Raw genomic sequence first — 17101 nt, 5'->3', positions numbered from 1 at the left:
TTCCATTTACCTGTTTTTTTTTTTATATACTCAAGATTTAACATTTTATGCCGTAAATTTTCATTAAATGTATTTTAAAATTATGAAGTTTTCCTACCTTGTAAGATAATGTTTTGTAAAATATCACTTATGTAATGGTTTTTAATATCCGCAGTTAAAATAGTAGAACATTGTGGAATTGCTGATTAACATGTTGGCATTAAAATTAGCGTATTTATAAACAAATATAATATACATAGCATAAGAATTAGGACTTTTGCTATAAAGCTAAGTTTAATTTTTAAACATACCACAAATATTGTGTATATAAATTAGTTACCTTGAAGATTCGTGGAGCAATTGGAACATTTTGGTACAACACTAGTAAAGATCATACAAGTTTCCAATGTTTTTTATTTTTTTGGCAGGCCTTTCAAAATTAATGATTTCATCTTGTTTGTGGAATTATCTGAAGATTAAATCATTGATCTCAAAAGACCATGCACAAAATAAAAATTGCAACAACAAAAATAAAAATTACATTGGAAAATTATGTGATTGTTACTCATTTTATCAAATTGATTTACTTAACTGTTTAAGGGAAGATTTGAAACCAGAATTCCTTGGTTGTATAATAAAATTACAAGAAATTATTTAGTTGATTTATTTAAAGTTACATTTATGTTTTTTTCAGCCCTGAGAGTTATAAAAATGTCTTAAAAGTTTTGGCTGATTTATATGCTTTAAAGTTCAGGGCAGTAACTGCATGCCATCTGTTCTGTCATATATCTTTAACATCTTAGTAACCTGAGAGTCAGATTAGCAGCATGGTAGTGTTGGTTCGGCACAAGCAAGGTCAACGTTTGCTCCTCTACATGAAAAGAATATTAGTTCTTAACCTGTTGGTCGATGTTAAATTGTTTAGTTTTCTTGAAGTGTGTTTCAGTAACTCTTGCTCAAAATCCCATTATCCTTTATGGAAAATCTATTTGTACATTTTTTATAAACTAAAAAAATAACTTTAAATTTCTTTACAATAACATTATTAAGATTAATATATCAATCAATCAAGCTTTATTTGTCAATCACATTATTTTAACAAGTATGACAAAGGTTAGAAGATATTACATTAGGTATTTTTAGACAAAGTCATTTAAGCCAAAATATTTCTCTACACTGTAGATACAGTTCTTTAATAATATTGTTTTATACATTGGTTGAATAAGTTCAGAGGTATAACCTGAATATTACATGATAAAACATTATAAAATTTAATACCCAGATACTGAAAGCTCTTCTGGGTCAAGCTGTATGTACACCTATAATTTATTAGCCTATGTTTGTTTCTAGTATCATGATTATGTACAGCAGTATGATCCTGAAAATTAACTATATTACTTTTCACAAACAACAAAAAAGATAAAAGATATACATAGATGGCAGTGTAATAACTCCCAAGTTTGATAAAATGTGGTTTACAATGTACATGGGAAGGAATATTACAAATTATTCTGAAAGCCTGTATTTGTAAAATAAAGAGTCTTTTGACCATGGAGAACGTTCTCATAAAGTAATTCCATACCTTAAATAACTAAAAATATGAGCATAGTACACCAGCAGATAAATTATTTTTCAACACTCTTAACAAAGACAAACCCTTGGTCACTTGAATTGCAACATGATCCGTATGAGTGTATACTATATTGATATACTATTTTATACACAATAATATGTTATATTAATGTATTATAAAACATAGCAAGTAATAATAAAATGTTTATAGTCAATTGATGTAACTACTTTTCTTACTACTTATTAATTAAATTTGACCCGCCGTCATAGGCACTAGAAGAACGAAATTGCAGAGCACAGGGAAGTCAATAAGTAAAAGATTCAAAGATTCACCTATTTTTATCGTAGAACCTAAGTTCCTATTTTACTGCAGTAGCAAAAGTCATCCTCGGACAACACTTTGTTACATTACTGGTATTTTACAAATACTTGCTTCCATTTAAGATTAAATTTGATCTCAGTCATTATTATTTAAGATCTCTAGACAACAATAAAAATTGGTACCACTATTATTAAAAATCATATTTTCTTGGTTTATAGTCTATAGAGTCTGAAAGGTAATTTGTGTTATATAAGGACAAAACGTGGTCGTTCTTGAAATCAATAAAGAAATGTTTCCTAAGAAAGAAATTGGTTGTCTGCCATGCTAAATTTGATGTAGGTCGAAATAAGAGGGTATGAAATGGTTTGATTAGAAGATAATTATTTCTCATATATTTTTCCTACCTTAATATAATTAAAAGTCAGCCACATAAATAATAGTATTTTCACCGTCAGACAACTAGATAAAAAGACAAAGTCAGAACTTTCAAGGATCTGTATATGGTTAGCTGATGCGGATTTAGCATTTATTTATGTGTATGACGGTTTTTTCAAGTGTGACAAGCTAAAAAAAGATGATCTGGGAAAAACTATTACTTTCTCTAAGTTGATAAAGTGTTGGAAGAACATGATAGTGTACTACACATTCTACAGGTAGGCCTAAATAGTATAAGATAAAGATCTTTTTATGTATACTACAGACTTCAAGGAACAGTTAGGTACAATCACTTCATTCATATGTGGGTTACTAACAATTGATATTCTCACATATTCCCATTAATTGAATGTACAATTCGGCGCACTTTCAAACGCTGAAATGAAAGTTGCTGAGAGGATCATTGTTTTCAACTTTAATTTAACAAATTCTGTTTTATTTTCTTGTAGAGCAGTTTCAAGTACATAATAGTGGAGAGTATTTTTTATAACAAATCTCTTAGTTCACTAATGCTGAGTTAATCAGTTGCGAACACTCCAAATATAGATATATAAGCTATATTTATATGAGATTATCTTGAACTATTCTATTTATGAATCAACATGAAATTCTAGAATTCATGTTCTTCAATTTTCAGTCCAGCTGTACTTTACATTAAGAACACTAATTACTTATTGTCATATTTAAATTAATTTTAATTTATTGAGTTTTGGATTAAACTCTTTTACCCCTTACAATACAAGTTCCATTATTTTAAAGTTAACATGTCTTTAGAAAAAGTTCTGTATTTTCCGTTTTTTAATAAATTTGGTTTGTGATTCTACATAGAATATAGTTGATGCCTCTTATTTAATTTCTATTCAAGTTATGATGACTTGTTCGATATTTACATTTATGTAGAAGGAGAGCACAATGGGGTTGCTAGGCCAATACTTCCAGAGTAGTGAATGAATACTAAATCTTCCTTAGTACCATTTTTAACCTTAGAGCTAAAATAAAGCTCCCTTTAAGGAATAGTGTCAGTGGGGTAATTTTGCGAGGATGAGGAAGATAAAACCCTCCACAAGAGCCCTAAAAATTAAGAAAAATATTCAGTCAACAGCAATCTCACTTGTTTGAAATGCGGCCATTAAACGTTTTACTTGTAATTAGGCCTATCTAATTTAAATGTAGGTGTATTCAATATCTCTCTGTGTAGTGTGCTCTTCAATCAGCTGATATGTACCCCTCAAAGCCAAGTCTTAGTTACACCACTGAATATTGTACTGTTGAAATTGTGTTGATTGCACAAAACATATATTTCAATGGAAAGAACAAAATATGTGACTGAAAATAACAGTGGGAGTAGTACTGAAAGATGGTTTGTTTCTGCTATTTTACGAGCCACTTAAATGTGGATTAAAATAATTTTTTGTGCACCTGATCTAAAATTAAGCAGTTTAGTTACGTTTAAAAAAGTGTAAGAAAGAATAAATTTCTTCAACACTTTTTATAGTGATTACATAAACTATACATTCTGTTTTTTACTTTAAAAATATTTAATACATAAAATGGCTTTTTTATAAAAAATAAAGTAAAGCTTATTTCCATATTCAAGTCTGACCATTGCACATAATTGACATAAAAGTGTATAAAATCTAATCTAGAAATAAAATGGTTGATTATTAAATCTACACCATTACGAATATTACAACAAAAGTAGATTGATTTATTTAGTTGTAAAGTTTATTTGTATTAATTTATCCAATGGTGTTCATTTTAAAACAGGAGTTCTTTTATTTATCCCTTAGAGTGCTGAACAGGTATAATGTAAGAGTGAAAAGCACATTTCACATGTAAAACAACTAGTCCACCTTTAGTGTAATAAAGGAACTCACAATATAATAACTAGCTGTGGTACACAATTTTTTATGTCTTAAAAGTGCTAAATAACTATACAATGTTACTGAACAGAACAACTCACATTTACATCAGTCTGCTTTACTATGTGCTATGGGTTAAAATGCAAGTAAAGATTTTTATAATTGTATGGTACAAAACTGAAATTATCTATGTGTTTTTGTTTTCAGGATTCATGGTCAAGTACACCCATAACAAACAAGCGTTAAAAACCAAATTGTGAATATGAATAAAAAAACTAGACAGTTTCTACTCACTGGTCCACCAGGTAATTTTGTGATTTGCGAGTATTATCTAAAAATTAGGTTGATATATAGGTATGGAACAATTTATACCCCCTTATAAAGCCTTAAAATATGTACTTGTAGTGCCGTTGTAATTTATTAATACAATGATCATCATAAGATTGATGATAGTGATGAATCTTTACTATCATCAAAAACATGTAACAAACCAAGCTGTTGAACATTTTTGTTATAAAATTAAGATTTAAAAAGACAAATAATATTACCTTCGAGGTCTTGGTCTTAACGTGGCTATAAAAGGCCTCTTGAATTTTATTCCATAAAAATATGCTAAACAGTTTGCCATATGACTTAAGTTTATTTTTGGTTGCAAAATTTTATATCATTCATAAAATACCAGTATCATTCATATTCATCTAATTAATTTTAAAATTTATACGTTTTTATCTTGTACTCAAAAGTTTAAGAATTGTGTGTTTCAATGAAGGTTTTTAATAGAGTTTTTTCAATTTTTATATGAGAAAAAAATGATAACTAGTTAGATATATACTTATTATAAATCTATGTCAATAAATGGAATAATACAGTCCAAGATTTAAGATTATTGATGTAAAATTTAAGATTGTGTCCTATTAGATAGCCATACAATTCACAGAAAGTATACTAATGGATAGTGATCATAAATATGGAAACGAAGATAATGGCAGAGAAACAAACTTATTAGAGCCCAGTTTACAGTATCCAGCTAAATTGTAGATTTAGTTTTGAAAATATCTCAAGACCATTATTACTTAATCTAGATTTCCCTTACAAAACTTCCTGATACATATATTAACTGTCATTTATTACCTTTCAACTAAAAATATGTTTGTCTTCTTTTTCATAACATAATCCTTAAAAGTAAAACAAAATATTTCTGATTTAAATGAACCAATCTTTCATCTATTTATTTATTTATTTATAATTTTATGGCCTACATTGGACCACTTTAGTCACTTTATATTTTCTAGTCTTTCTTCTTTTATCCACCCAATATTTCTTCATCCTTTCCGAGCGTAATTTCCTTTCCTCCTCCGGAACCACTCTTCCTATTCGTTGTTTGTTTCTTTTCAGCTGTAGTGTAGAGTGTTTGTCATTTAATATCTTTAATGTGTTTGTCTTGTGTTTTAAATCCTCTACTGTAATTTGTACTGTAGAGGATTTAATACTCATGAAAAAGTCTTTCATCTATTTACAATATAAAAAGCATGATTTTTAAGAGAAGTTGATTTAATTAAATTTATAACCATATTTTGTTCATGAACCAAATGTGTGAAAAGACATCAAACATTACCTGCATGTACAAATGTGGACACTAGTGTTTAAAAGAGTGCGATCTGTGCATAATTTTGTCTCAAGCAAAACCCTGTCCTAATTCCTGCGATTTTGACAGCTCCTCTGTGAACTATCCCTGAAATTGTGTCAAAAGATTGGATTATCTGGCTCTTAAAAAGAATAGGCCACTAAATTTAAATTGATGATTATCAAGAAAAGACTATAAAGAATAAATATACTTTACTACACGAATTTGTCACAAAACTTGCGTGACATTAAACCAGTATTGGAATGATTCATGATACTCAGTTCAGTAGTGATTCACAAGTCTCAATAATGGATCTAAGTAAGACATAAATATTAAGTCATTATCAAAGACAATAAAAACATTAAACTGAATTTCACATAAGCTGCTATGATAAACACTCTATGATTAGTCTTTCAAATTAACAAAAATTGTTACTCACACTTGATTATCTCAAATTCTTAAAGTTTTTCTCTGACTTTATACTAATATATACAGCAATGCAATAATTTAGTACTGTATTGGTTAAAGCTATCTTAATATTTCTTTAACTATATACAGTATATTATTCTTTTAGGTTGTGGAAAAACCACACTGGTGGAAAAGGTTTGTGGATCTTTGAAGAAACTGAATATTCCAGTCTATGGATTCTACACTGAAGAGTTGAGAGTGAGAGGAAGACGTCAGGGATTTGATGTTGTTACGCTCGACGGACAGCGAGCTGTGCTAGCAAGAATTCTGTAAGGAGAAATGTTGTATATAAACAGGAAGTTTTTATCTTTTTTCATAAACTTCACAATAATTTCCTGTAGTTACGCTCGACGGACAGTGAGCTGTGCTAGCAAGAATTCTGTTAGGAGAAATGTTGTAATAGTTTATTAACTTTTCTCATAAACTTCACAATAATTTCCTATACAAAAAGAAGTGAAGTCTAAATGTAACCATGGGTCTTTAACATGTATTTATCTGTCTGTGTATGTTATTTTTTCTTAAAAATTTGTAAATAAAAAAACTGTTGTAAGTTATTAATAATATAACTTTAATTACATTAATAATACTTTTAATTCTGTACCTCACTCATGTGTATTTTAATCTGTTTAATTTGTGTTTCAAATGACCTACTTTTGATTTGATCACAAAACTGTTAGTCTCTTAAAAATCTAATTTAATATATTAATTTTAGTAACACAGTTAATTGATATTTGCCTTATTGAACTAATTTAAAGTATACGTGTTTTAAATATTTATAACATCTTTGATGTTAAAAGAGTCCAAACTGAAAGTACATAGTGCTTGTGTGTGATGTCTTAAGTAATGTGCCAAGTGTGTTAATTTACTTTTGTGTCACATTTTTGATATTTTTCTCTTAAAAAGTGCATAGGAATCATTTGTTTCAAATAAGTCATCAAAATAAAAAATTATGGTTGCCTGTAAAGTCGGTTTTACGGGCGAAGATTTTACGTGACAACGTCTTTTTCTCGGTAGAATATTTATTGATATGAATATTATTAAATTGCACAATAGGAACAAGGAATTGAATGAAAATAAGAATTGCACAAATTTTAACTATAGAAATATATTTTGTTTACTAAAACATTGTACATAATTTGAAATTAATTAAAATTTGTTATTGTAAATGGTAAAGTTGAATAAAACATTTACTAAAATTGGAATTTGAAATTCTTGCTAAACACAGTTAAATTCTAACTTCGCGCGTGGTGATTGGTCGGTTTAGTTCGTTTGTTTGGTCGCACTGTTATGACAGGTTAGAGGTTATAATTTGTTATTTTAAATGTTTGACTAGCAATATGCGCTGTTTCTTCTCAATCGACTGAATTACGATTGATTGCAGAGTGATTTAAACTAATAATTTACTTAACACTATCAACATTTGTCAATAGTATGACATAACCTATAAACTCAGTTTCTCAACTTTTGTGTCAATCTAACAATTAATCAATGAATCATAGTTTACGATAATGAAATATCAGTGTACAATTATTTACCTTTATTGTTGTAGTTGTTGTAAATGACGAATCTAAGCACTCCACATTTTCACGAATAAACATAGTTATCTGCTTTATCCCGTGCGGCGGACCCACAGTTATCTGCTTTATCCCGTGCGGATCCCGTGCGGCGGACCCACTGGACGGGCATCGTAACGTTACCGGGCGTTACACTTTTTCATGAGTGACTCCGAGCCGCAACCTAATTTAAGACGTTGTCACGTCAAAAGGTTGGAAATGTTTGATTTTACTTTGGGATTTGTCTAAATTTGTATCTTGTTTTTAAGATATTAATAATTTTTGTTAACTAGATTCATCTTTATAATACAAGACTCATCTTCTTATTTATTATAAATATCACAATGGGATTTTTTACTTCATGGTTGGAACATATAAATAGATTTTTTTTAACTCAGGGTAAATTTTGTTCTCAATAAAGAATATATTTAATTTAGTACCTCAATAAAATACATTGGCTCTGTATTAAACAAATTCCCATTTGTAAATTGAAATGTGATTTCATTTCCAGTGAACCAGGAGTACGACATAATGGACCAATAGTGGGTCAGTATGCAGTGAATATACCATCCTTTGAGCAAGCAGTGTTGCCCTTGTTGGCCAAGTCTGTGAGTACATATAAGAACAATACAGAAACAGTCAGTGTTACAATCCAAGTGAAATCCTAGCTGGTAGTGAAGCTGTCAATGTGGCAGTAACAATTCATCTCTTATTCTTGGCCAATATTGTGACATGAAAAAAGTTAACACTAATGACCTGAACATCTGTACAGATTTTCAACAGATGATCCTTTCAAGAATATATAGGGTAACTGAACAAAGCTGGATAATGTACAAAAACATAACTACCAAATTTGTAGAAAATACAATTCTAACTTTTTGTACTTATAAAATACCCAATCAAGTCTTTTAAGGTGTCCATGATTTAGTTTGTAGAGCAATATATGTTTTAAGTTTCTCGGCAATAAAAAGTATGAAAAATTTTCATTGATAGGACTAACCAGAAAGTAGATCATGTTTGGATACAAACAAAAAACAAAGTACAAGAAAAGATTGTATTATATACATTTGAAAGTGACCCTAAACTACTATTTTTCAACATAGTCACCATACACATTTAGGCACTTATCGTAGCGGTGAACTAGTTTTGAAATTCCAGCGTTATAAAGTTTTGCCGTCTGAGACTTCAACCAGATAGTCACATCCCCCCGCAGTTCCACATCGTGTGTGTGCCCCCACTTCATAGACTGTAATTTGGTTTCACAATTCAAGTGTTTTACCCAAGTCTCGTCTCCTGTAATTGAGTCACCATATTTTTCGTAAGTGTCCGAAAATGTCAATGAAACAGTCATATGCTGATTTTAATGGGCTTCTGTTAAGATTTTTGGTACCTATCTTGCAGAAAAATTGTGGGAACCTAACTTCTGTGTAGCAATTTTGTGTAAGAAACTCCTTGAAGTTTGAGGAAAACTAAGCGAGAGTTCTGTTATTGTGAATCAGCGGTTTTCTTTAATCTTCTCATCGACTTTAGAGACAATTTCATCAGTCACAATGCTTGGCCATCCACTTTGTTCGTCATCGTGCACATTAGTTCAGCCATTTTTAAACCGACGCACTCCACCTTCAGTAATCACATTGTTCCCATAAACTTCACAGAGTTGGCGATAATTCTCAATTGGTTTTATTGTGCTTAGCCAATTACAACCATATTACTGACTACACTGACAACTTGTGATTTTCAATTTTTTCACACTTTTTTAACTGCTATTGTAAAACAACAAGGAGAGACAGTTATCTCTCACTCTCATTAGCACGGCTGGATATCCACTAAACAGAGAAACAGTAGTTATGTACATTAAACAACCGTTGACGTATGAGACTCAAAGTGAGAGATTTTTGGTTAAAAACTGGTTGGAGTTACCAAACAGGTTTAATAACATTCAATTTCTTACTGTGTTGTTGTTTTTGGACACAAAAGATTATAAAATTGTTTACGTATTGTATTGATTGTCAGTTTTAAGTAAATTTTATTTAAATCACAATGAAAATATAGTGGGCTCAAGAATGGATTTCTGGGGTAAACCAAATTTTATTGAGTTGGGAATGTTATTTTGAACTACAAATTAAGTGTAAGTCTTTTGCGCACAAGGAACCTTGTTATACAATGAAAGAGGTTATGTTGACATCCAAATGGTTACATACCTATTATATATTTTCTCCAATGGATTCACCACTAATTCAGATTTTTTAACATTACTTCATATTGTCTGTTTAGCTACACAAAAATATAATTATATATGCAAAAATGTAACTTTTACATCTAGAGGAAAAGAATCAATGCAAGCTTCCAAACAATTGCTTTTTGGTTTTTATGTAATGGTCAGAATCTGGAAAAGTATGGCAGAACATTTGAATGTTTGCAGGAGCAAAGATGCAAATGGTGTACATGTTTCAGCACTTTTCAACTTTTTTCAGGAAACTGGAGTTGGAATCATTGATGAGATTGGAAAAATGGAATTATTCAGTAAAGACTTCAGTAATAAAGTTAAACAGATTTTCTGTGAGAACAGAGTGCTACTTGTAACAATACCAGTCAGACCTTTACCTTATGTCGATCGGTTGAAATCAGAACATCCCTCTGCAGTTGTCATTGAGGTAAGATTATGTTTCTTAATTTCTGTGGAAGCCATATAAACTTGATGCGGAAATATTCAGTGATCTGAATCTTTTCACTCTTTATGACAAGTGACAATTAAAATAGGTGTGACTTCTCCACAAACTTTGTGTAAAGGAGCACTATATTCTAGACTTGTAAAGCCAATTTAAAAGGCATTTAATGTTACCTAAAATTTAAAAGGGCACAACCAAACTTTAACAGGTTTTTAAAAATGTTATAAAAAATCAAAACTTTATGATAAAAAATTGATTAAATATTATAAAATGCTTTAGTAGTAATCCAGTTTGATAAATAGTTTAGAGTTTCATACTTCGAAACATCCTAAACAAAATAAAATAAAACAAATGTTTAAATTTATATAATATAGTACATAAGTAAAAATGTAAATTGGTAATGACTTATGTGAAATACAAAAAATACATTATAATATGTAAATATATTCAAACACATGACTGCTAACTACAGAAATATCACAGAAACATGTACTTTCAGATGTTAACATTGAAAGGCTAAGAATGTAAAAAGTGTTTGGTGAACAAACGTAAGCATAGCTCAAGATGTACATTTCAAAGGGGTTGGATTGCAGAGATGAATACAGTAAACAGCACTTAAAAAGGTTAATTCAGAACAAAATGACAGATTTTTAAAGTTTTACTGAATATGATTAAGTTACAGCAACTTTCTTCCGAACTCCTTGTAGACCATCCTCTATTGAATGTGAACTGTCACTAACTACCTTAAAACTATTTCTTAAGTCCAGTATTTATTTACTAAGTTTAAATTTCACAACTTGAACCTAGAGAAGAATATTAAACCACCTAGAACAGGATCTACATTGTAAATGTTTCAAACTTTAAACCAGGGCAATTTTTTAAAGGTTGAACCTTTTGAGGTTGTGTTTGTGACATTGTACTCTAGTAATAAAAACCTTTAATTTTATGTACTATTTGACCTATGCTCTTATTTAAATTTTTCTTCTGACTCATTGTGGGCCACCTCTCTGACATGACAAAAAATAAAGCTATTTCAAAAAGTAGATGTATAGGTGCAGTAATAATATAGCAAGTTTTATTGTTTAACTTGTAATCGTTTGGGAATTATCAAGCCCATGCGGGACTTTATTAACACCCACATATATGTATTATAATTTTGTTTAAACTAACCTTTAACCAAAGAAGATGACAAGATTCTTGGTACATAATAGATGCACTTTGATGAATAAATATATTTAATTCAGTATACCACAATTTTATAGATGTGGTTGATTGTGTGGCAGACAATAAACAAGTGACTAGCAGCAGGTTTTTTTTACAACAACATTGTACAATAGGCATGGCAATAGGCCTGAGCTCTATTGAGTATATGCAAGATTTTAACAGATAATGAAAAAAAGATTATTGTAATTTTATTTTACATCTTCTTAAGTTGGCCTAACACAATAATTTATTATTGTGTAACAGCATATTTGGCTTGGTATGAATTTAGTACAAAATCAATTTAGTTGTTTTATTGCTTGATTTTTACCCAGTACTTAGATAGTAAAATGCATTAATAATGATGTTCCAATCTAGATGTATTTTGTTTTTATTACATTTTCTTTCTCATAATTGAAAGCCTCTGAATATTTACTTATCTTAACAATCCTCTAAGTGTGGTTATTGCAATGTATTAAAATCATATATAAGAATCTATATAGAAAGACTCCATCCAGTTTGAAAAGTGTTAATCTGAGCATGTGATGGAACATAATGATGTAAAATGTAATAAGTTTTTTTTAACCAACGACATGGCTTTACGAGAATCATCTGGAAAGTAAAGTCCAATTTCTTATAAAAAATAAATAACAACAGATTAAAAAATTGTTTTATTGTATTCCTGACATCTTTCATAATTTTTCAACATATTTTCCATTTTTGTCATAACATTCTATGATCTTTGAATGCCATGTCGTAGAAGTCTGCCACCTGTGAGGATAACCACTCTTTAACTGCTTCTTTCACTTCGTCGTCAGTGTCGAAGGGCTTATTGCTGAGAAACTCCTTTAGGTAGCCAAAAAGTTGCTCGGCACCAAGTCTGGGCAGTACGGTGGTTGGTTAATCTGTTCCCAACCAAAATATCTGATGAGATTTTGGGTTTAGATGGCAGAGTGGGGTCTGGTGTTGTGCAAAAAGAGAACTTCAGATGTCAATTGACCACATTGCTTATTCTGTATTGCACATCGAAGTTGTCAGAGTATCGCAATTAGCAGCTGCATTTATTGTTCTTCCATAAACTCAACTAACAATATTCCATGTCTATATCAAAACATAGTCACCATAACTTTGCGTGTTGAGATTGTTTGTTTGGCCTTGACTTTAACTGGTGACATCGTGTGATGCCATTTCATTGACAGGCGTTCTGTTTTTAGGGTTATGTGAGAAACCTACAGCTCGTCACCTGTAACAATGTTCTCTAAAAGTGTATCACCCACCTCATGACATCGGATCAAAAACTCTAGAGCACAACCCATTTTTCTTAGTTCCTCAGTAAGCAGCCTGGGAACTTAACCTTAGCACAATTTTCAAAATTTCAAATGTTCAGAGACAATTTTGTGCAATGTCGTTTTACTTACGGCTAATAATGAAATTGTAAATCGCCAACCTTCACGAATCTTTACATCAACGACATTGACCAACCGTGATCACTAATGGTTGGCAAGATCGTGGTTCATCATGGACATGTTCTTGCCCATCTATGAAAGCTCTCTCACACTTCTGCACTGTACTGTCATTCATCGCATTAGGGCCTTACACTTCACTACCTGTCTATGAGTATCAGCTGCTGGAACATTCCTTGCTGTCAAAAACTGGATAGCTGATAGTATTATCGGCGGGTTGATAAATTGTTTTGAACATCTTAAATTCACACAGTAAACAGCATTCTACAAATTTCACTGCAAATGGCATCATTTCATACACAAAGTTTGCTGGGAGATGACGTGTATGTGCATTGCGCTGTTCGCTTATCACTCGAATAGTTACAGTGAAATGGACCTTACTTTCTAGATGACCCTCGTAATTTTTATTTTCGAGATGAGAGAGTATGAAACAGTGAAGTGTTTTTTCTTAGTTCATTTAATGTGAAATTATTATTTAAAAGTTTGTGTATTTTTAGGTCAATGGAAACAACCGAGATACTCTGGAACCTCAGTTAACTAAAATGATTGTTGATGCAATTAATGGATAGTTCCACATCATGAGAATTTTGTAAAGTGATTTGATTATTAATACATTTTTCTCAGTAAACATTGTAAATATTTCTTTATACCACAGAAGTAACTGTACTAACTTTAAGAGCCGGCTGTAGTGAACAACCTTAAGTTTTAGCCCATGAGTACAATTTTTTAAACTTAAATAAAATTTTATGGCCTTATTCGTGTTCATAGAATTATGGAAAATGTTTCATATTATAGACTTTATACACATCCAATCACTTTTTAGTTTTTCTTGTTCACTTTTTGAATATTCAAATGATTGTTTGAATGCTTTTCTGAATAATCAATAAAAAAAGAACTAAAAAGTGTTTGGGTACATAATATCTTTGAAGTGAGACATCTTCCATAATTGTAGGATGTAAAATAAGGGTGTAACGGTATATGAGTTTTAGTATTGTTATTAGGTGGTTAAAATCAAATGGCCAGCTGACATTGAAACTTATATAATTGAAAACAGCTTCTTCACAATACAATATTATAATTAATTTCACAACTTCAGTGCTGATTTATTAATCATCCTAGACATTAAGAAGCACGCATTATGGTGCAGCATCTGCAGTCAGTATAATAATGGTATAGAGTAATATTACCAGTGTATAAGATATAATTTAAGGAATTTAAGCATAATTGCTTAACACCTCACTAATTTAAATTTAATTAAAAGTCTGTATACGTCAGCATTTCAGAATGTAGTGTGTTATAAATGGAAGACCCAAGACAACTAAGATGAAAGGTTTAAGTATTGTATTTTATGATGCAATTACTAAACTTGAAGTTTATGTAAAATAAAGATGATCTGATTTTGACTTTAAATAACCAACAATCTTAAATTAGGTGAGAAATAACATAAGTCTTCCTGTATGCCCCCATGTTAAAGATGATTGAATACAAATCAAAACCAGTATCATCAAACACGTAAAGATTGCTAACAATCTTGAGTAATTTTCTTTTTATAGCAGTTGTGAGTACCATCATTTTCCCAACTTAAATAGGGAAGAGATGGAGATTCTTCCGGTGTCTCAGTAGTTATGTATTATAACACCAGAATTATTTAGTAATTTGTTGCCGTTACCAGTAGTATTTGAAATACTTGTAGTTGTAAACAGACGTTCAAAACACGTGTCATTTTGACAGTTACTAGCCTCTACATCGATCAGGTTCACAGGATGTTCACACTTAGAATAGAATGCATACAAGATACATTCTCGTCCAACACCCCCTCCAAGAAAACTCCCTTGTATATCGAGCGTGATCTGAAGAACACCACGTAATCTAAGGTTTGACAGAAAAATCCTCGAGGAAAAACTACCAAAAATATCTTTTGGACAATTCAGTGTATACCTTGGCTGAGTTTCCAAGACTTCTACAATGAAAAACAACTTAAGCTTTGATATGAATCCATTTCTTGGTGTTATTGAATTGGTAATGTAAAAATAAATAAATAAATCGGCTGTTTCTACTAATTTATTTAGCAGTACAAAAATAGAAACAATAAACATTAATGTTGTCATTAATTTGTGTTAAATTACCTACATTGTTATAGTGTTTCAATTACATAATTTTTATAAATAAAATTATATTTGTTTCATTATTATTATTTAAACTCAGCTGTTACCTCGCACAGAAAACAAGATTGTACAGGTAAAGACGACTTTTTGTACTAATAATGGAATATCCTATTCCTTATTAAAATTTTCAGAATTGTATGTTTCACCAGGAAACCTTTTGCCTTGGTTTATCCACTTCAACACTTTTTCAAACTTCCAACTGAAAATAAAAATAACATATAATTTACTTAACTCTAGATCTGTCAAACAAGTAGTCTCTTAAACTCATCTTTAGAATTGCAGTAATCTTTTTAACCAAAACTTGTTATTGAAAATCAGATTTAAGTATCTAGAACAAGTTGTATATAAGAATATTTGGGATGTTTCACAGTTTAATTTGATGCATTATTTATTGAGTAGTAATGCATACCAAGTATCCACCAAAATTATACAGTTACAATAAAAACATTGGTTTCCCATTTCTGCTTGCCCACTTCAATAAAATGTAAAATAACGGGATTTTTCTTCTACTTTTGATGTGGAAAGTTTTGTTCAGAGAAAAGGTTGGTTACATCATTGTGTTCAGAATTTCTTCTTGGACGTGAGCATCATTTTCAAACATCTGTTTATTACTGTTTGGTTCAAAGAAAGACATCCATTGCAAACACAAGTAGCGGCACTTCTATAATGACAAGCTACTAGATTTGACTAATCGCTAATATTTAGTTATTTTCATTTTATTATAAATTTGTGATTGAATCAAATGGTATATTATAGCGAAAGTTTTGAAATTAATAACCATTTTGAAAACGTGTAGAAATGTTTTAATGTAAATATGTGATTTGTAATAATGCAAAATTTTACTATTTTCTAAAAAAAATTACATAGTTTATAGCAAGTTGAATTTCTTTTATGTGTTGTATAAAAAAACCTTTTGAGGGACATTTTATGTATTTTGAGAAAAATACAAAAAAGTGTTATATTTTTATAAGGTTGTACTTTTGAATTTTTGGCTTACTTTCCTTTTATACATTTGTATTGCCAACAAAATCCTAAATTAAAATATAAAAATAGATCAAACTGTAGATAAATGATCCTTACAATGTACTGAAAAAGAAAATATACAATAGTATATACTTTACTTCAATAATAAACTTTTTGCATAGGTTTGAATGATGATGTGTACAACTAGCAAAATAGTGTCTAACAATTTCCTGGAATATCAACAGGCAAATCCAGAGTCAAAAAGCACTGTATTAAGAAGTAAACAATATCATTCTCAGTTCATTCATTATAGATACAGTACAGCCCTTTTTATTCAAACCTCATTTACCCAGATCTCCATGTTATCTGGATTGGTTTTACTCAGTGGAGTGTGTAAAACTTTTTAATGAATAACATATGTTCAGTTTAATCTGTATTTTTATTAACACATGTTCAGTGTTCAGTATAATAGTAACAAATTAACGATGCTAATTTAAGCCTTTGAGGGATTGATAATTGCTGTAAATTTGGTACATGTTCTCACACGATAACAGAGAGTAGTTAAAATACATCTGGAAGTGAAAAACTGGAAGGTATCATGACTTATGTGACAGTGCAGAACCACCGAAATGGTTCTTTTATAGACAGTCTGATACTTAGCAGAAATGATGGCTTAGATGTATGTGTGATTGTACTTCTAGAAGTAACGTGCCATAGTAAAACAAAAGAGACTGACTGAGTTTTTTACAAACTAGTAAACAATAATTCTTTTTATTTATTTTATTTTCATCTATAACAAATAATCTCTGTAAGACAAAATAATAAA

General features: G+C 30.2%; 1 protein-coding gene across 2 annotated transcripts in view; it reads left to right on the top strand.

Annotated features, from left to right (window-relative positions):
- The window catches only part of LOC124352969 (cancer-related nucleoside-triphosphatase-like), a 40998-nt gene extending 27223 nt beyond the window's left edge, over positions 1–13775 (top strand). For both annotated transcript variants that reach the window (XM_046802728.1, XM_046802729.1), the window contains exons 2-6: positions 4378–4475; positions 6369–6531; positions 8327–8423; positions 10290–10469; positions 13645–13775. In XM_046802728.1, coding sequence (XP_046658684.1) covers positions 4433–4475; positions 6369–6531; positions 8327–8423; positions 10290–10469; positions 13645–13716 — 555 coding nt within the window. In that variant the 5' untranslated portion in view covers positions 4378–4432 and the 3' untranslated portion in view covers positions 13717–13775. The remainder of the gene's footprint in view (positions 1–4377; positions 4476–6368; positions 6532–8326; positions 8424–10289; positions 10470–13644) is intronic.
- Positions 13776–17101: the final 3326 nt, after the last annotated feature.

This window comes from Homalodisca vitripennis, chromosome 1, assembly GCF_021130785.1.
Source record: "Homalodisca vitripennis isolate AUS2020 chromosome 1, UT_GWSS_2.1, whole genome shotgun sequence".
In the NCBI taxonomy this organism is placed as follows: Eukaryota; Metazoa; Arthropoda; class Insecta; order Hemiptera; family Cicadellidae; genus Homalodisca; species Homalodisca vitripennis.
The sequence above is the reverse complement of the archived record's forward strand: the minus strand, read 5'-3'. Positions and strand labels throughout refer to the sequence as shown.